The sequence below is a fragment of the Hydra viridissima genome, unplaced genomic scaffold, assembly GCF_058129835.1.
Source record: "Hydra viridissima isolate aposymbiotic clone 2 unplaced genomic scaffold, HvirCarnegie_v1 scaffold_5, whole genome shotgun sequence".
NCBI lineage: Eukaryota > Metazoa > Cnidaria > Hydrozoa > Anthoathecata > Hydridae > Hydra > Hydra viridissima.
Genome location: NW_028324304.1, coordinates 3,519,575 through 3,539,329, shown reverse-complemented (window position 1 = coordinate 3,539,329; position 19,755 = coordinate 3,519,575). Strand labels below are relative to the sequence as shown.

The window sequence follows — 19,755 nt, the reverse complement described above, 5'->3', positions numbered from 1 at the left end:
TTCATCAAAACAATACAGTAGTTATTGTAATTATATTTCATTAAAACAATGCAATACAATAGTTCTCGAATTTTATTGTATTGTTAGAAAAAAAAACAATACAATACTTATTGTAATTGTTTTTCATCATAGCAATAAAATACCAAAATAAAATTTTTTTATTGTTTCTGTAATATTACAATACCATATTATTGTATTGTAATGTGTAATTGTATTTAATTTTTACAATTACAATTACAATAGTCCTAACCCTAGTCACGCGTTGATATTCAAGTTAACTCAACTACAGGTAGGTACACCTTAAAAAAACAAACACCTTAAGATGTTTTCTTTTTAAGGTGTTTAAAGGTTTTTTTTAAGGTTTTTAAATATGTAAAAAATGTAGTTTTTAATTAAAAACTACAAAGTCATATTTTATATTCTTGTCAAGCACTATGTGAGCTTTAGCGCATAATATTATTTGTTTTGAGACTCCATATAAATACTCTCTCCAAAAAAAATACAATTATATAACTATACTGTTGCTTCATATATATATATATATATATATATATATATATATATATATATATATATATATATATATATATATATATATATATATATATATATATATATATATATTTAATATCACCCTTCCACACACCAGGTTCAAGTTTTTTTGAGTTTGTAAAAATCACATTTAATAAGTTCTTCAGCCAACGAATCTAAAAGGATTCAAAATGTTTTTGCTAGTACAGTTTTTTTGCCCCCGCCTTTGAATTTGGTTTTCCAACAACAAAAGCTTTTTTTCTCACTTTTATAATAAATTTTGGTTTCCCCATTTATAAAATTACTAATATTTTTAACTATTAAATACATATGGTATAAAACAATTGTGTGCATAATTAAACATTAGTAATACTCCTACTAAATAAAAATATAATGCCTTATAGTTAGAGTGCCTTATATGTTAAACTAATTGTAAATTTTAAATAATAGTAGTCCCTCTAATTACATTATATTCGAATTTACCATAGAGGTTGTAATTTGTAAGGATTTATTTTATAGTTTTTAAGGGTTTTTATGGGGTTGTTTATGTCTTTTTTTTAATAATAAGTTTAAAATAATATGTGTACCAATACTATGGCCTGAAAACAAAATGTTTACAAAATTTTGAGAGAATCTGATTAACTGCTCTAAAATTAGAAGCAAAAAACCTGGTTGCTGTATTTAAGGGGTAATATCCAAAAAAGGTGACTTTTCTTTAAATCACAAAACTTTACTAAAAAGCATAGATTAAAAGATAAGGCCAAGGAAGACATTCATATTGAGTAGTTTTTAAGTATAGAAAGTTTCAGCACTTCAGAAGTTTCCAATCTTCAGTTATAGGATGCCACTTTTTTTTTGTAGTTTTTAGGGTGTACCTACATGTATTAAAAAATGAACTCTTATTTAAAACGTTGGAGAAAAAATAACAAAGATATTAATAAGTTGCTGATGAAAGAGCTCAACATTGACGACACAGTTAGCTTTTTAACAGAAAGCAATGGTAATGGTAAGGTTGAAAAAGAAAACAACGAGTTGAATCTTATAGATGATGGTTATGATGGTAACATTAACTCTGACTATGCATCAGATTCATTTTCAACTTACCAAACTGCAAATAGAGACGTTTCAGTGCTTGGTAATGCTGTATCAGGCAATGAATCATGTCAAATAACATCATCTTTACTTGTTAATAAATCTGATGTGCTAGTTAGCGATCTAGCAGCATGGGCTACACGTAATAGATGTACAAGGAAGGCTGTCAATGAACTGTTAAGTATTTTGAATAAAAATGGTTTATCTTTTCTCCCAAAAGACTGTAAAACACTTCTAAAAACCCCTAAATATATAAATATAAAAGAGCTGTGTGGTGGTGAATATATTTACTTTAGCATTAAAAAAGGAATAAAGCAAATTTTAAAGGATTCTCAAAAAATTGTTGAAAAAATTGAGATGCTAATAAATGTTGATGGATTGCCTTTATGTAAGAGTACCAGCACACAATTTTGGCCAATTTTAGCAAGGTTTTCAGAGTTACAGCCATTTATTGTATGTCTATTTTGTGGTAAAAAGAAACCAGATAATTTATTTGATTATTTGAATGAATTTTTAACTGAGTTTAGATTACTTAAAATTAGTGGGATTGAACATAATGGAAAAGTTCTACCTGTTTCAATTAAAGCATTTGTTTGTGATGCGCCTGCACGTTCTTTTTTAAAGAATATTAAAGGTCACGGAGGATATCATTCATGTGAGCGATGTTTAGCTGAAGGAGAATATGATGGAAGGGTTGTTTTTACTGAAGTTGATTGTCAAATGCGAAGTGATGAACAATTTAAAGAATATATTTATTTAAATCATTCATTAGGAACAAATAATGTTTGCTCATCAATTAGGAAGGACTCCCTTAGTAGATTATGGAATATTGTGTGTAAAGGAGTTTGTTATTGACTATATGCATTGTGTTTGTCTTGGTGTTATGAAGCGCCTAATAAAATATTGGTTTGAAGGCCCACGTATTTGTCGCCTATCATGTCAGCAAAAAAAGCAAATGTCCGATAAATTGGCTTTTTATCATAACAAAATGCCCAGTGAGTTCGCTCGACAACCACGTTCGCTTGATGAATTTAAGCGTTTTAAAGCAAGTGAGTTTCGACAATTTTTGTTGTACACTGGACCAATAATTTTAAAAAATATTTTGTCAAAAGAGGTATACCAGAACTTCTTGTGTTTAAGCATTGCAGTATCCTTAATGAGCAACTCAAATGTTTTGAAACGACAACATTACTTGGATTATGCAAAAAAGTTAATGGCTTTTTTTGTATCAAATCTTCAAAGCCTTTATGGGCCACAATTTTATTCTTATAACGTTCATGCTTTGCTTCATTTACATGAAGATGTTTTGTATCATAACTGTAGCCTTCATGATCTTTCAAGTTTTCCTTTTGAGAATTTTCTTCAAATTGTTAAAAAATTTGTAAAAAGTGAAAATAAACCTCTCATCCAATTAGCAAAACGCCTGAGTGAGTTAAAAAGTAGCAATGTTTGTTATGGCACTAAGACTATCTCAGATAAAATTGTACCAAATGATCGTGATGGATGGTTCATTTTAAAATCACTTGAAATTGTGCGTATTATTGAAATAGTTTCAGAATCACAGTTTGATGCAATGTTATTCCTTTTTGTGCCATTGATAACCTTTTTACCATCCCTTGTAACTCATCAGATTTTGGAATATACAAAATTTCTAAGTTCAATAAAATGAAAAGAAAATACATAACTTTATCTGATATTTGCTACAAATTAGTTTGTCTGGAAAAAGATGATGATTTTATATTAATTGAAGTTAATCATGAATTATTATATTAATATTTTTAAATTAGAGTTATTTTTTCCATTGCAAAATTTATTAACTTGTTGAGTTCCTATTATTTTATTTAAACTTGTTGTTTCAATGTAATAATGAATTTTTGTATTGTTAAGTTTAACGTTTATAACTCCTAAAGGATTAAGGATTTAAAATATATTGTTATTGACTATTTAAAAAAAAGTATATAATGAATATTAATTTTAAATAATTTAAAAATAGTCAATAGTAGTAAAATATTTTTTTATAATTCATAAAAATTTACATACTATGACGCATGAGATCCTTTTTGTAGTAGCTAACATATCATAAACATGAATAAAATGTTGGAAGAGCCGTTTTGTTGGGCTATTTCGAATGAAGATGAAGATGAAGATACCTCAGGTGTTATTGCTGGAAGCCATATTTTTTGGCCAACTAACAATTTTCTGCAAGTGAAACATGCATTTTATGGATGAAGGGAGCCTGATCACTCATGGAAAAAATTTCCACTAATTAAAATTAAGGTTTTTGGTAAGCATTTTTAAACAAAATGTCAACTATCATATTTGCAAAACATTTTCTTTATGTTTTTAAATTTTAATTTAGGAACATATGAGTTTTGCAATGAATTATGCAATACGCAAGTCGACTGGTTCTCCGCAGATAATGAAAAAGTCTCACCAATAAAGAAAAAAATAATTAAAAAAACAAGTAATAATTACTTTTAAATATGTTATGATGTTTTATAGAATCAATAAAACAAAACAATATGGAAATTAATTTGTAACTATCCAATATAATTTTTGCTTAGCAAAAAATTAACTCTGTGTTAGATATTTTGTGTTAAATAATTATTAAAAAAAATTGGGTTATAACAAATTAATTTAAATAGTATTTTGCTATAATTTGTAGATAACAGTCAAAATGTTGAAGAGTTTCCTACACCACCATCGCGAATATATGTTCATCAAGGTATATGCAAATTTGTAATCTGTTTAATTTTTATAATTTTAAAAAATTATTTTCCCCTTGAAATTAGAAGGCAACTTAACTGATTTTTTTTGTAGTCATTAGGGAGTTAATTAATGTATTGAGTCTTTTCTGAAAGTTTGTATGCTTAACTAGATATTTTCCATAATTTTTTTTTTAAACAACTTTAAAATTTAAAGAAAGTTTTTAAAAGTGAATAATTCTAAACCAAAACCTTTTTTTACGACAAAATCACTCAGAAGATGGCGATGCTCATCTTACCCATAATTGGAATTTTATATTGAATTTATATATTCTTTTTCTTCTGGATTAACTTTAGAAAAGTTATTGAATTTTGAGAATCAGACATCAAGTGTGAAAAAGAATGAAATGTCATCAAATTTCAATGAAAAAGTATAGCTAGCTATAAGTTATTTTTCTATTTTACTTAAATATTTTTTGATCAATCATCATGAAATAAATATGATTGACAATGATGAATATATAGATGAGTATATCATTGCCTAATTTTTCTAGTTAAAAAATTTAAAGAGAGTGTTTTTACCCAGCAATGAAACTGAAAAACAAGTAATGATCTTTAAAAGTTATTAATTTTGTAAAGTTACACTGTTATATAATTTTTATTTTATGTTAGGTTATGTAATGATCTATTTTTTTGTATTTTTTTTAATAATAATAATTTTTATAAATTTAATAATAATAATTTTTACTAGAATTTATGTAAGTTAAAGAAAATCAATGATGAAGAGGTATGTTTCATTGTCAGCTATCATCCAAACTACAAACAATAATCAATAAATATTATTTATTTTACAAGAGAATATCTTAAGGTAAAGCATACAACTTTATTTATTATTATTTTACTTTTGATTTTTTTCTCAGGTTGATTTTCAAGAGACCTCTGGTAGTTCACAAGTTCAAAACAATTCTGAGGTACCGTAAATAAACACTAATTATACTAAGTAATTTTTTTTTCTTTCTGTAAGTTTTAAATCCATGTTTCCACACTTGCGTGGTTTGGATGGTTCTCCATAGTGACATATCAATGCCATTATGAAAGAGTTGAAGCAATTTTTTACAACCGGATGCCCTTCCTGATGTTAACATGAGGCAGGTTGTGCTGGATACCAATAGCAGGATAACCTGACCTGACGGAGTCTACATGCAGTCTTCTCCGTTTGAAATTCTACTTATATATGTTTTTATATATATAAAATATAATTCACGGTATAATAGTGTTAGTATAATTCATTAATTAATTGATTTAAAAAAATCATTTAGGAAGAGCATTTTACTAAAAGTCAATATAGCAGAAAAGATGCAGCTATATTGCCAGTTAAAGGGTTTCCGTTAACTGAGTCAGGTATTTTTGTTCAATTTAAATTTGTTTACTTATTGTATTTTTGAGTAATGTCGTGGTTAAGTGATGAATTAATTGCTTATTAAAGCTGGTGGAAACAATGTTTAATAATATTAAAATTATGATTTTTTATGCAGAATTTCAAGCTAAAGTAATGAAATACTTGATCAAACAAGATCAAAGACTTGAAAATATTGAGAAAACTTTATTAAATTTAACATCTTCAGTTGGAGTAGCTAGAGAAATATCCCCAATAAGCAGTTTAGATGAGTTGCATAATTTAGAAGAAAAAATAGTAAATGAAGAAGAGTCCAACAAACTGGTTAATAAATTTTTATTTCTTTTTTCAATGTCAATTTTATTTATGTCATATTATTTATGTCATATGTCAGTTTATGTCATTTATATATGTAGGTTTTTTCCTCAAAACGATTAAAGTGATTTTAAAAATATTATTGTGTCTATGAAATACTCTGCTGACCAAAACATAATTCCATTAATGATCAGGTCTCAGAATAATTTTGATTCACAGAATCATTTTTTTTTTTATGTTAATTATAAGCTTTTTTTTGATCGGCATCTATAAATGTTGTATAAATTTTGATTAAAAATTTGGGTTTTGATAGATATATTAATTAATAAGCACTTGAATAGGTTTAAAATAGGATCGATTTGATTAAAACACTTTCTCAATATATTTTACTCAAGTTCTAATTTTCCTTCATGAGCGAAATCAATCTAAAGAAAATGGTGTCTTTTATATATTATATAGAGGTGGTCTGATTCTATCAATTCAAAATAATATGTAGAAATTTTTCTGTATTATATATTGTTTTTTAATTTTAATGTATATCATTAAGGTTATGACATAAAAATATTTTATCTTGTGATTAAATTTTATTCCATTTTCTAATTTTATCAGGTTTTATCTCTCGCTTCTGCTGGGGGTAAAGATGTTAAAGATGTTGTCAAAAACATAATGGAAAGGTTCTCAATATATTGATGATATATTAGCTATAGCCCTTACCCAGTGGGCATGTGTATTTAAGAAGTTCTAAGAACGATACATGTCCACTGGGTATTGTGAATATTGTGTACTTTATAGCAAATAATCTTCTTAGATAAAATAGCTAAGTTTGAACACTTGTTCTTATCATATCATCCAACATATAAGTTTATATTAAAGTTTTTCACTTGGAGTTTAACACTTCTTCAGAATCGTTCTCTTTAAATAAAACAATAGTAAAATAAATATTTTGTTTTAGCGTCGCTACGTACGATGTGTTCGCCAAGTTCAATTTTAAAGGAACAAATCGCCTTGAAAATAATAAAGACTCAAGACCAAAAAAACAAGCTTTTAAAAAACTTAATATATGCAAAGTTGTGTGCTGTACGTTTTATAAATTACTTCAGTTTTTAGAAGCTTTACTTTTATTACTATGTACCTTATTACTATGCTTATTTTTCCACTTACTTTTTTTTTACATTTATTTCCATTTTTAAATATTATAATAATATAAAATCTGAGTTAGGTTAAAATAGTAGCTTTTAATGCCTTTTTTTGTTGTTGTTATAGAAATAATTATTCAAATTGTTATGAAAGTTATTATTTGAATAGTTGATACGCTTAATTTTTCAGTCATTTTTCATATTTCAGGTGCAGCAATGAAGGATAGAAGATTTAACAGAGAAGACGTTTTAAATTGCGTCAAAGATATTTTGCGATACGCTCCAGACAAGGCCACAGGCGGAAGACGGTCTTCAACATAAAAAATTTGTATAATATAAAAGAAATATATAAAGTAAATAACTTGTAAATTATGTTTTATATTTTAATGCCGTAATTATATTTTGAAATTCTATTTTATTCTTTGTTTTAATGAAGGATGTAGTCTATATTTAAACATTAATAACCGACGATGTACATCGTCTTAGGTTTACACGTGTGAACCTAAGTCGGAGTTTGAGATGCAAGTTAAGATTTAGATAAATTTTACTTCCATTTAAAACTCGAAACTTGAAATATAACATGTTATATTTTAAGTTTCGAGTTTTAAATGGTAGTAAAATTTATCTAAATTTTAAATTTATCTAAAACCGACGTAAATCAAGCAATGTTCAATAAAATATTTTATTGAACATCGCTTGATTTACGTCAGCTTAATATCATATTCTAACGTTAATCCGATTTTCAATTTCCAAAATAGAGGCGACATCGTACACAACGTCGCAGATACATCGAATGTTTACATCGCTATTACATTGCGATTCGACATCAATATTACATCGGATATAAACATCGTCTTAACATCAAAAGTTGACATCGCGATTACATCGCATATTAACGTCGATCCAACTTTCCATTTCCAACGTTAATGCGATGTCGCACTCGACGTCGCCTAAACGTTAAACTAACATCGCCGTGCCCACTGGGCTTTAAATGATTAGTTCTTTTATAGAAAACTTTATGCATGCCTCTGAAATATTTTTAAGACAAATATTAAGGAAAAAATTGAAATAACTTAAAATTCACAGATATTTTATTGCGCAATAAAATACTTTAGTATGCATTATATACACTATAAATAATTAATACTTATGGGTTCCCCTAATATTCTCCTCAATAAAACGTGATAGCTTTTGATGCATGCAAACAGTTTCCAAAAAAGAACCAGCTATTTATATAGCTGGTTCTTTTTTGGAATCATGAAAAAATACAAAACTGGAGCTCCCAAACCCAAACGGTTCAAATGTTATGACATTTTGAAATTCAGTCTAAAACGTTCCTTTTTTTACGAAGTCCGCAATTATGGATTTTGTGGTTGTACTTTTAATTGAATAAGTCAACATCTAGTAGAAGAATGTGGCTAAAAATTGGTACCTGACCATTTTTAAGGGTGCTGAATACAAAAATGTAGATAAAATAGTGAAATTTAAGTTTTTTGATAATTATTTTTTTATTTTAAAATGGCCAGTCAAATTTTTTGTTTTTTTACCATGGGTTGCGCATTCATTAATTCCCGGAGTTGCCCAAGTCTCATGGATTCGATTTTTTTTCCAAATGAGTTAGGTGATCCTAGGCTATCGTTGTAAAAAAGAAGGTTTTGTTTTCTTAAAGCATAATAAAGATATGTCATTTTGAAATTTAGACAAAAAATTTCTTTATTTGGACGCTATTCTCTATTATAGATTTTGTAGCGATACTTTTTGTGTGAATAACTTAAGTTCTAGTAGAGAAATATGACTGATAATTGGTACCTGACCATTTTTAAAGGTGTTGAATACAAATATTTTAGAATTTAAAAATGCCAACCGTCCTTTTTTTTTTTTTTTCTTGTAACCATAATTTGCATTTCACTTATTTCTGGAGTTGCCTTACTCCCATTGTAAAATAAGATGGTTTGGAAAAGTTTAAGTCTCTGAAAGAAAATAAAAAATTATATTGCTTTGCATAACTTGTATATTTATGATTAATGTTTTCAAAAGTATACATGGAAATATAGTTTACTATACAACACATTGAAAAAGTAATTTTTTTTAATTATTCTTAACACCTTCAGCATCTTCTGGTACTGACGCCCAGAAGATGCTGAAGGTGCTTTAACAAGAGAAATGACATTTATTCTTAGCACCCAGCAATTATAACCCTGCTTTGGCCAGTAGTACGACCGATTTGGATAATGTGGATGCATAAAATTTGCCATAAAACCATCATTCTCTTTATCAACTTCAGAAACCATACCAAGCCAGTAAAAATTGTCGTATTTGCAATATAGGTGTTGTAACATCATAACATTTTCAATTTGAATAATTTCTTATTTTTATTTTTTGAGGAAGTCAAATGTTAGAGCAAAATCATCGTCATCAGATACCCTTCCCAGCAAGCACACAACGTTGAAACAATGTTGAAATAACGTTGATCAACATCGATCAACGTTATTTCCACGTTGTTTCAACGTTGTGTGCTTGCTGGATTTTCACTTATATAATTGAATGAGAAGATGGTATAAATTGATGGAAAATTCTTTTCCCAGAAATAGTGGTTGCTATTAAAAGTCTATCAGTAAGTTTGTTTCTTAATAGCTCCATTTCTTCAGCAGTGACGTACACAAACGTAATCCCACTGATAGACTTTTTACAGTATTTAAACATTGCTTGATAAGACATTATATGACCTGTGGTTGGACTCTGCAAGCTAGCTGCTGCAACAAGCCTTTTAATAGTGCCACCTATTCCATCGCATGGAGATTTGCCATGGCTTGTTGTAAAGAAAATCTAGATGCAACGTATAGAAAAATTTTAAGCGTGGTGACATAAGTTTTAAAAATGTTTGCAGTTTTTATACTGCCCTGCACAGCCATCAGAAAATTAATGAATTTTTGTAATTGTGGGACAAAGATGAGTTTTTGTATGATTAATGGCTTTATGCATAACTTCATTGATAAATCCAACATCATGATTCAAATCATCTGAATTACAGAAAAAGAAGATATTTCCAATTTCTTTTTTCTTGTAGTAGATGACAACAGGATAAAGGGAACATTGACTCTCGCTCCAATGGTAACTCTGTATCTCGTCTTGTACTACAAAAGTGTAATTCTCTTCAAAGTCTGCCAGTACAATCAGGCCCGCCGTGAGCCTTTGCGGCGCCCAGGGTCAAAATTTCCCAAGCGCACTACTGAAAGTGAAAGCTGATCTAATGATCCATAATTCAATACATATAATAAGCCATTTGATAACAAATCAAAGAGGATAAAAGAATATAGAACTTTTTAATTTTAATTAATGAACATTTGAACAGTTTATTTCTAGATAATTGCAATGGTCTTTTGACTTGGTTATACACTCATACATAAAATGATAAAGTCGACACTAGAACATGGTAGAAACAGACCAAAGACAATCATTAAACACTATTGGATGTTAAGAGCAAAAATTTGTCTAGAATACAATAGCTATTGTTGTTTCAACTTCAGAGGAAATTGATCTTTCGAGCTTTACTCATGGCGAATTTGGAAATCTTTTCACCGTAGCACAACTTTTTGGCAAGATCATGCTCAATGGAAATAACCAGAAGATTCGTGAGTCGTTCTTGGCTCATTGTAGACCTTAAAGTTGTCTTAACTAGAGCAAGCTTACTAAAAGATCTCTCGCCTTCCGCAACAGAAACAGGGATGGTGTTGAAGATGCGCAGCAAAATGCAGACTGATTCGAAGAGCGGCTGAAGACCTTTCTGGTATATTCCATTCATTAACGTCATGGAAGTGAGAGATTCTTTTGGACCAAAAAGATTGGATCGCTTCAGAGCATCGAGGTGGCGGACCTCTTCAATAAGTTTCTCTTCCTCAACATCGGTCGCGTAGATTTGTGCCAAGACCTTGCATTTCTCCTCCAATTGGATAGGTGCTTCAACACTTTCTTCTGATTCTTCTTCATTTGACATAACAAGAGATTTCAATGACCAAAAGAACGAAAACATATTCGTCGTCTTCTCAGCAGCTTGGAATCTATCGCTGACCTGCTGAATAAGAGTATCAAGAGCGGTATTGAATACGCTCACCTCAAACTCTTTTGCTTCGTCTTCATGGAAATGAGCGGTGTTCCTCACCTCTTCGTGAAAGGTCTTCCTTTTTTTTGTCCTCTTCTTCACAAACTCTGATTGAAAACCAAAAGAAGCAAGACCAGATGCTATCAAACGTGCCTCATTAAGGATGCTAGTCCAAGATGATCTCAGTAAACTTAGATCTTCAATAAGAGTCTTAATGAGTTTCATCTCGTCGTCCAAGGAGATATTTTCTGATTGGAGTGCAAGGCTCACGTAGTTGATTGATTGAAGAGTTTTATACCAAAAGGTTGTCATTACGATGAACTCGAATGAATGAACCCACTTCTCCAGAGATTTTACTTCATTCAATTGATTAGCTGTTAGATCAAAATCGCGGAGCTTTTTCAAAGATTCGAGGATTTCCCTGGATCGTTTGACTAACGGCTTCACGGCCTCGATTCGCGCACTCCATCTGGTTTGCGACGTTTGATGAAGGGACAAACCAGTGGTTTCAATCAAGACTTTCCACCGACTAGGGCTTCCACTGAAAAGATTGTAAAGTTACTGGACTCGGCCAAAGTAGTTCTTGACTTCAACCGAAGATTCAGCAGAATGAACACCAGCAAGGTTGAGACTATGAGCGCTGCATGGCATATAGAGAGCTTCAGGATTTCTGCAGTTTTTGAGATCGATTCCATTTTGTTCTATAACGTCCATAATAAGCTTGGCAATGTCAGCACCTATCTTTTTTTCAAGATTCTCGACCCTCAGGAAGCGCTCCTTCACGGTCCATCTTTTGTCAATACCAAAGTATACAAAGCGGAGAGCAAAGGTGATTTGCTCGGTGTGAGAGACGTCCGGAGTCCCGTCCACAAGAATGGAATAGTAGATGGCCATATGAGCTTCGTTGATGATGGCACCGTGAACGATTCCTCCGCACTCTTTGATGAATTCATTTTGAGTGCTCCAGCCCAAGTAATGGGCATTCATTTTGTTACCTTCTTGTTGGCAGCGGGAAACTTCTTCTAAGTGTAGTTGGAGAGTCTTGTTGTACTTGGCCAAGAGCTCTAGGGTAGCTAGAAAGTTGCCATTGTCGTCTTCTCCAATCATTTTTGATGAACCTAAAAATTATAATAATAAGACAGATTTATTTAAAACAATAAAGAAGCATTTGTTTTATTTTATGACGATTCTATGATGATTTTATATTATGATTTATGAATATTATAACATATTTATTTAAAAGAATAAAGAAGGATTTGTTTTATTTAATGATTTCCAAAATATCTAGTTAATCTTATAAATATAAGCTAAATAGATTTAAAGATAGTCGGTATCACAATAGAATAATTGTAAATAGATTTACCTCTGAAACTAAGGTTTCGTGACGCTAAAAAAAGAGTAACATCTAAGATGCATCGTAGAATTTCACGCCACCTGGCTGCTTCATTTCTTATCAAGTTTTCAAGAGCTGCATCTATTCCGCTTTGATTTTCTAAGCTTTCTAGCGCCGTTTTCCATTCTATGTAAAAGTTTCGATGCTGGGCGTTATTCTGGTGACTTTTGACTTTCTCAGGTAGCTTGTGCCAGTTGCAGCTTATTCCATCATTCCATCTTAGAAGGTGCGACTGGTGTCCGATCCCAAAAGATTGTTTGCTTCCAAACAGAGAACACGGAAAGCAAATAAATGATTTCTTAGATACACTCCAGACCAGCCAATCTCGGCATGTCTTCTCCCCGTTGAGAGAAGTTTCGTAGAAAGTTGATTCAGGAACCTTCTTCTTATTAGAATCTTTCGGGAAAGCTGAAGGATTTCGAGGAAGCCCCTGTAGAAGCACAGAATCTCTTTCCACTTTGGAAAGATGTGCTGCCCACAAAGCAGGATTATTGGAAGGAATGGTAGCGATGGGTTCTTCTGTTGGCAACACCTGAGAATAAATTTTAAAAAATCTTATTTTATTAGCTTAAAAGTTTGTTAACATCATTTCTTTTAAAGAGGTAGAACTTACCAAAATATTCTCTTCATTCACAGCTACCATTCCGATTTTTGATAGGGGCTCTCCCGAGGTTTCAGAAATGTCAGTGACATCGTTTTCAGTTCCAACCTATAAAAATTAGTTAAAAATTTATATAACATTGAATTAATCAAATGGGAAAATATCCTTTCACGGGTAAAACTATTTACTACTTGAATCGATTGACTTGGCAGGAAAGAGTTTGAAGCAGTAGGACTTTCATCTTCTCCTTTTTTTGTAACTGTAATACCACAGTCTTGAAGAGTGCGTTTGTTGTTTTCCTCATTCGCAGTTCTTTGAGCAGCATTCTTTCTTACTTGACAATCAGAATCTTTCTTTTTAAAACCAGACATGTTTTAATTCTTTTTGAAACAGCATCAGCTCATAAGCAAAGAACTGTTTGAATTTCTTCTTGATTTGGTCTATCAGACTATCACATCGATATCACGTGTTTCAAAATTGTTTCAAATTTAAGAGATTTTAAAAATTAGAGAAATAAATTTAATAAAATTGTTTTAATATTTTATATCAATATCAAACTACTTGGATTTAATCTAATCTCTTTTTTTAATAAAGTAAAAAATCTCCGTTTTTAATTGAATGAAAATCTCCGTGCACTAAAGTTATTTTAAACATTTACTTCAGCGGGTTGTAAAATAAATCATTAGTATTCACTTTATTTGCGAGTTTCCGCTATATAAAAAGAATCGCTTTATTTAAAACTAATGTTTTGAAACTTTCAAAACATTAGTTTTAAATACAATAAAAAAAGTCATTAATGCTTTAAAACTAAGAAATTAGCATTACTTTCAAATTGAAAGTAATGCTAATTTCTTACTTTTAAAGCATTAATTACTTTTTTTATTTAAAAAGTCCAATTATAAAGCACTTCATTACAAAGTTGAAAATTTAAACTAAAAAAAATTGACCGGTCAAATAAAGCAATTGACCGTCTATTATATGTTTTAGCTGGTCAAATTGACCGGCTGCTTTTGCTTTCTTATTTTCCACGCTGCTTCCCAGTACTTCATCTTTTTTTTAAATAAACATGAAAAAAAAAAAAATTTATATTCGGCTTCGTGCGCCCCTGTCGATTGGCGCCCCGGACAAAACAACCCAGTAGACCCCCCCCTCACGGCGGCCCTGAGTACAATAGCCTCATCAATACTAATTGTTTCCTTGAGATGCTTTAGATAGCTAGATTGTGATTTTGCTGTGTATGAATGAGAAGTAATATTATCAAGTTTTTCACACAGGAGCTCTATGAATTCATTTAATTGAAGTTTTATTGTTAATAGTTCAGTTCTATCATTGTTGTCCACTGTTTGAAATCCTTTGACTATTCATTTCATCACTGTCATATTGCTCTTTTGGACCATCATTTCGTGTGAGATACTGCTGAAAAAATTTTGGACAGCTTGTATGCCAGGACAACTATTGCATCAGTGAAAAATGCAAACTTTAGATTTTCTGCTGTAGACAATCTTTTCAATGATTTCATGGTAAGATGTTTCAAGGTCTATAACACTCAACATTAATTTAACATTTTGGTGTATTGTACACGCACAAACAGAATGTGTAACTTTTGGACCAGCAAAGATGTACCATTTAGGCCCAAGACTGCAAAATTTAGAAAAAACAATTTTATGGCCTGAGTACTTTGTCTTATATGCCACATAGAGCTCCTTTAAGTTACAAAAAATAAATTTTTTTGACATGTATTTTTTTTCCCAACACTTACACAGTCTTTTATTTGAATTTCCTTTTAGATCATCATTTTTTGGTGCAACAAGATCGGATTCGGTTATATCCAGAGCAATTGCAAGATTCTTAATAACTGCTTCTTCAACTTGCTTTCTCTTTCTCTTTCCAAGTGAAGGCATGTTAGAGGTTTTGGGTAAATTAAATTTTAGAGGAGACACTTCAAGTTCGCATAAAGTACTGTTGAGCAATAATCTTGTTGATTACAGTTCCTTTTTTCATATTATCTTCAATTATCTCCAACTTGTTCTCTTCTGATTCTTTCCTTGATGCTAATTTATGTCTGCATTTTGGACAAAGTTTTTCACCTGAAACTACGAATTCGCTTTTATATGTTGTGAGATGATATTCACTTTCTAGGATGATTCCAATAGAGCACTGTTGGCTGTTTGCCATGACTAAGAAACTGAATTACCAAACAAGATTTGATAATTATTTAATTTAAAGTTAAAAAAAAAAATTTTTATTGAAATTTGTTATTGTTAACTGTTGTTTCAAAACTATATTTAGACGACATAACTGATGTTCCAAAACTACATTTATAAATCACAGTAGGCGTTGCAAAACTATACTTTTCATGCTAATTCACTTCACAAAACTTAATATATATATCAAAACCAACCTTAATAAACTGTTTTAGCATACTACTTTTGAACCCATGACAGTCAGGCAATTTTTGAAAATGTTACCCCGTCTAATGGTTAAGTAATATTATACACAGGCCTGGATTAACCATTAGGCAACCAAGGCATTGCCTTGGGCACCAAGCGTTTAGTGGCACCACACTTCCTCAAGAAATATTTTTTTTTAACAAATTTAAGTCCAGAAAATAGAACAAGTGCTATGAAAATGAAGAAATTCATTATAATAAAAATTCAAATTTAAGTTTGGTAAAATCTTGAATGCTTAAAAGTTAAGCTATGAATGAGTCGGTTTTTTCTATTTAGCTTTTTCTTAAACTAATTATTTTTTTCGCGCTTTAATTATTATTTTTTTTTTTTTGCGCTTTAACGACTTCACTTAAGGATATTTTTTCATTAACAACGTGAAACTATTACTAAAGCTGTTTTATCATTTGTTCAATCATGAGGAATTATACCAAGTAATAGTTAGAGACAATATTGAGTGTGCCATTCCAAATGTTGAAATCGCCTTCCGCATATTTTTAACATTAATGGTTACTAACTGTTCAACTGAGCGTTCTTTTTATCAGTTGAAACGTACAAAAAATCCAAATAGATCAACAATGAAACAAGAAAGGCTCGATTCCTTATCTCTGCTTATGATTGAGGCAGATATGTTGCGCAAAATTAACTTTGACGATATACTCAAAGACTTCGGTAGATGTAAATCTAGAAAAAAAAACTTCAAAACGTAAATTACTATATCTTTTTGATTTTTTCGTCTAATAAAAAATACAGTTTGTCTATTATTATTTCAAAATCAATTAATTATTAATTTTAATACAGAAATACTTTATAGAAGGTTTTATATGAGTGATAGTAGTACAAACTACAAACATATTTGTTAAAAACTGTTTTCTTTGCATAATATTGAACATACTAGCGGTCACTGTTAGCGAAAAATCGGGGGCCCCGGGCAGAAGAGGGCACCGATGTGGGTTTGTGCCTTGGGCACTAAAAAGTCTTAATCCGGCCCTGATTATATCATTTGAAAATTCAAAAATTATTCTAAAATATTTGTATTCAACACCTTAGATGTTTGTATTCCAAACACCTTAGATATTTGTATTCCAAACACCTAGAGATACCTCCGCCACCGATCATGTGAACGTGGATGATGTTTGCATGACACACATAAGAGCGGAGAGTTTGGAGGAACCACAGACCTCTACATTTTTCGAAAATGTGTACGATAAATATTTCTTTAACTTGGGAAACTTCACGAACAAATTATTAAAAGATATTTGCCTTAATGGTGGTCAGGAGAATAGAGTTATTTTTATTAAGAGTAGTCAAGTTTTTGATGGAGACCTTTTACCAGAATAATAAAATGTAAAACAATGATTTACATGTATAACAATTTTTTTTTTTCCTCAAAAGTGTTGCAAATGCAAACTAAGCTAATTAATTAGTTAAACACCTTACAAAGTTTATATAAATAAAAGCAGTAAGTTCCAATAGTAAAACTACCCATTATTCATTTTAACAACAGACACCAACGTGAAGGTACGCCAAGCAATCTATCAACACAAAACATCACAAAAATAATACATAACAATAGAATATTTACACCCTTGATCCTTAAATCCAGCGAAAATAACAAACCAAATTAAAATATGAAAGGCAAAATTAGAAAACCAATTTAAAGTTAACTATATATTTATCTTTTTATTTAACATATAACTACATAAAAGTATATTTGTTTTTATGTTCAATATTAGTTATTCAATTACTTCAAATTTAGGACATTAAAACACCCTAGATTTAAAGATCAAGGTTGCATACTCTCTCATACACATTACGCAAAACATTAACAACATTGTGTTTCCAGAATAATTAAAAAAAGGCTAGACAACACAACCTACCTCTAAAGTAGTAACACCGCCTGACACTAAATGCTGCCAAGTCACACCTCTGCTATAACTACATCGCTTGGCTGGCAAGGTTATCAGTTTTGCTCAACATAATGCCAAGTCACACCACTTTGAAAACATGGAAACAACATAATTTAAACATATATACAGCTGTAAACAAATATGGTTTCATATAACATATAAACATATTAAATGACAGGTATATTTATCAAAAACTATGAAAAAAATGTTAAATAATAAAAAAAATATAACATTATTTGTGTAACACTTTTCACCTTCCATACCTTGAATGAGATGTTTATCAATTTTGAAAAACAAACTATTAAATGCTCTAGTCCTTGAACATGCAACATATAGTTGAACATGAGAGAAACACGGTTTTTTGAGATATACCCCAACTCTATCAAATGTTTGACCTTGACTTTTATTAATTGTCATTGAATAAGCCAATCTGACAAAAACTGACAACATCTCAGAACAAAAGGTAAACTAGAATCTGATGGAGCCAACTGAATTCGAGGAACAAAAACCCGTTTACCACCAGAAACACCTGTCAAAACCTCTGCATTAATATAATCATTTTTAAGAGCACAAACTTTCATTCGAGTACCATTGCATAACCCAGCTTTGAGATCTAAATTTCTAAGTAGCATAATTACACAACCAATTTTCAATTTTAAACAATGAGGTAGCATACCTGAAGGATATAAGCTGTTCAAACACTCAACAGGAAAAATATTCCTTTCATTATGGTCATCAGTATCAATTTGATCAGCACTTAAATAAATTTTTACCTCACCCGGTAGACATTCAAGCACTTCTTCAATGATAATGAATCAACATTAAATGGTGTTTAAAATCACACGTTTAGAATAATCATTTTGATCAGCATCTCCGAAAATCTTTTCAACAATTGATTCATTTTCTCTAATAATGCACTGATTTGGTATTTCAATGCATCCTTTAAAAGGATCCTCCTCTTTGACAGGTATTGTTCCATTCCCAAGTTTTAGTAGCCGTTGGGAAAGTTCACCTTCCCCATCTTGTACTGTTATATTTTCAGTTAATGCAAACTTCTGCACCCATTGCCAATGCAAAGAACATTTTACACACAATTTTACTATTTCAACTGGTTGTGTTTATACACAATTCTACTATTTCAGTTGTTGAACATTTTCATCAAAATTTTCTAGATTTAAGCCTATAAACTCATCAATAACAGGCAGATTGTAATCAGCCAGTATTTTACCACTTTGATTAATAATCTTTTCAATTTGATGAAGAGTAGATTGTTCAGCTATTAGAAGTAGGATTGAGCAAAGAATGAAATCTTCCATCATAAAAGCTTTGCATATATTCCATAGATGCATAGGATTTTCAGATTCACAAAAGGTGAAAATAATTCAAAATAACTGTCGAATTTGCTTTGGCATACGTGTTAAAACTGCCTCAGAAAGAGTATTCTGCCATTCAGTGTCATCTTACAACAATTCTTTCAAAACACATGCTTCACGAAACGTTTCAAGGACAATACCATTACCAGTACGCACATCCTCCCAAGATGTTGCTCCTTTTGCTTGCAAAAGTAACAGTTTAAGAAAAAACAATTCTCCAGTTGGATTACCTTTATCCATTCTTACTATCACCTTATTACCACCCTTTTGTCTAACCTTCCATTTACAATGTTTAACATCAAATATAAAGTATTAAGGAATGTTTACATAAGAATGAATAAGCAATGTGCTCTTTCAATTTCAGTATTTAACTTAAACCATGCCGTTAGGTGCGTATCACCTTGAGCTGCACGCTCTAAAGCCATTTGTTCTGCTCCTTCTCTAAAATACAATAATTGATTTTTAGGTAGATGTTTACCAAGTCACAGCACTTTGAAAACACGGACACAACATAATATAAACATATATACTAAATATAAATAAAATAAATGTGTTTAAATATGTACATAAGGCTAAATATATACCTTATATATACATATTTAAACACATTTTTAAAACAATTATATAACACATACACAAACAATAAAAACACTTTACATTATTGTACTACTTTACATTATTGAAAAAACACATTAATAAAACAACTATAAAGCACTTATTACCACATTCACATACATATCAAAAAAGCATATATGCA

General features: G+C 30.4%; 2 protein-coding genes and 3 pseudogenes across 4 annotated transcripts; 3 read left to right on the top strand and 2 right to left on the bottom strand.

Annotated features, from left to right (window-relative positions):
* Positions 1-3,708: 3,708 nt before the first annotated feature.
* LOC149888025 (uncharacterized) lies at positions 3,709-4,450 on the top strand (annotated as a pseudogene). Its single transcript, XR_016453013.1, has 3 exons — positions 3,709-3,907; positions 3,983-4,087; positions 4,289-4,450. The product of XR_016453013.1 is annotated as an uncharacterized LOC149888025 (transcript).
* A 206-nt stretch (positions 4,451-4,656) lies between these two features.
* Positions 4,657-7,561, top strand: LOC149888023 (uncharacterized). Of its 2 annotated transcripts, XM_090088240.1 has the most exons (6): positions 4,657-4,759; positions 4,883-4,933; positions 5,249-5,299; positions 6,649-6,713; positions 6,992-7,116; positions 7,384-7,561. In XM_090088240.1, the coding sequence occupies exons 1-6, from the start codon at positions 4,736-4,738 to the stop codon at positions 7,494-7,496; spliced, it is 429 nt and encodes a 142-aa protein (XP_089944366.1). In that variant the 5' UTR covers positions 4,657-4,735; the 3' UTR covers positions 7,497-7,561. The 2 variants fall into 2 exon arrangements, with proteins under 2 accessions (XP_089944366.1, XP_089944367.1); XM_090088241.1 differs by lacking the exons at positions 4,657-4,759; positions 4,883-4,933; positions 6,649-6,713 and adding an exon at positions 4,971-5,115.
* LOC149888024 (uncharacterized) lies at positions 5,472-6,220 on the top strand. The gene is made up of 3 exons (XM_090087520.1): positions 5,472-5,480; positions 5,648-5,729; positions 5,864-6,220. Exons 1-3 carry the CDS (start codon positions 5,472-5,474, stop codon positions 6,160-6,162), a joined length of 390 nt encoding a protein of 129 aa, XP_089943646.1. The 3' UTR covers positions 6,163-6,220.
* Positions 7,562-10,698: 3,137 nt separating the features above from the next.
* On the bottom strand, positions 10,699-12,257 carry LOC149888022 (zinc finger MYM-type protein 1-like; annotated as a pseudogene).
* LOC149888021 (zinc finger MYM-type protein 1-like) lies at positions 12,122-13,639 on the bottom strand (annotated as a pseudogene).
* Between the last annotated feature and the right edge of the window lie 6,116 nt (positions 13,640-19,755).

Bases quoted from the DNA above. Each gene is read 5' to 3' on its own strand.
- LOC149888023 (XM_090088240.1), top strand. From the start codon at position 4,736: ATGTCATCAAATTTCAATGAAAAA. The intron at 4,760-4,882 runs GTATAGCTAGCT...TAATTTTTCTAG, and splicing joins CATCAAATTTCAATGAAAAA to TTAAAAAATTTAAAGAGAGT. The intron at 4,934-5,248 runs GTAATGATCTTT...TTTTTTTCTCAG, and splicing joins GCAATGAAACTGAAAAACAA to GTTGATTTTCAAGAGACCTC.
- LOC149888024 (XM_090087520.1), top strand. The intron at 5,730-5,863 runs GTATTTTTGTTC...TTTTTTATGCAG, and splicing joins GTTTCCGTTAACTGAGTCAG to AATTTCAAGCTAAAGTAATG.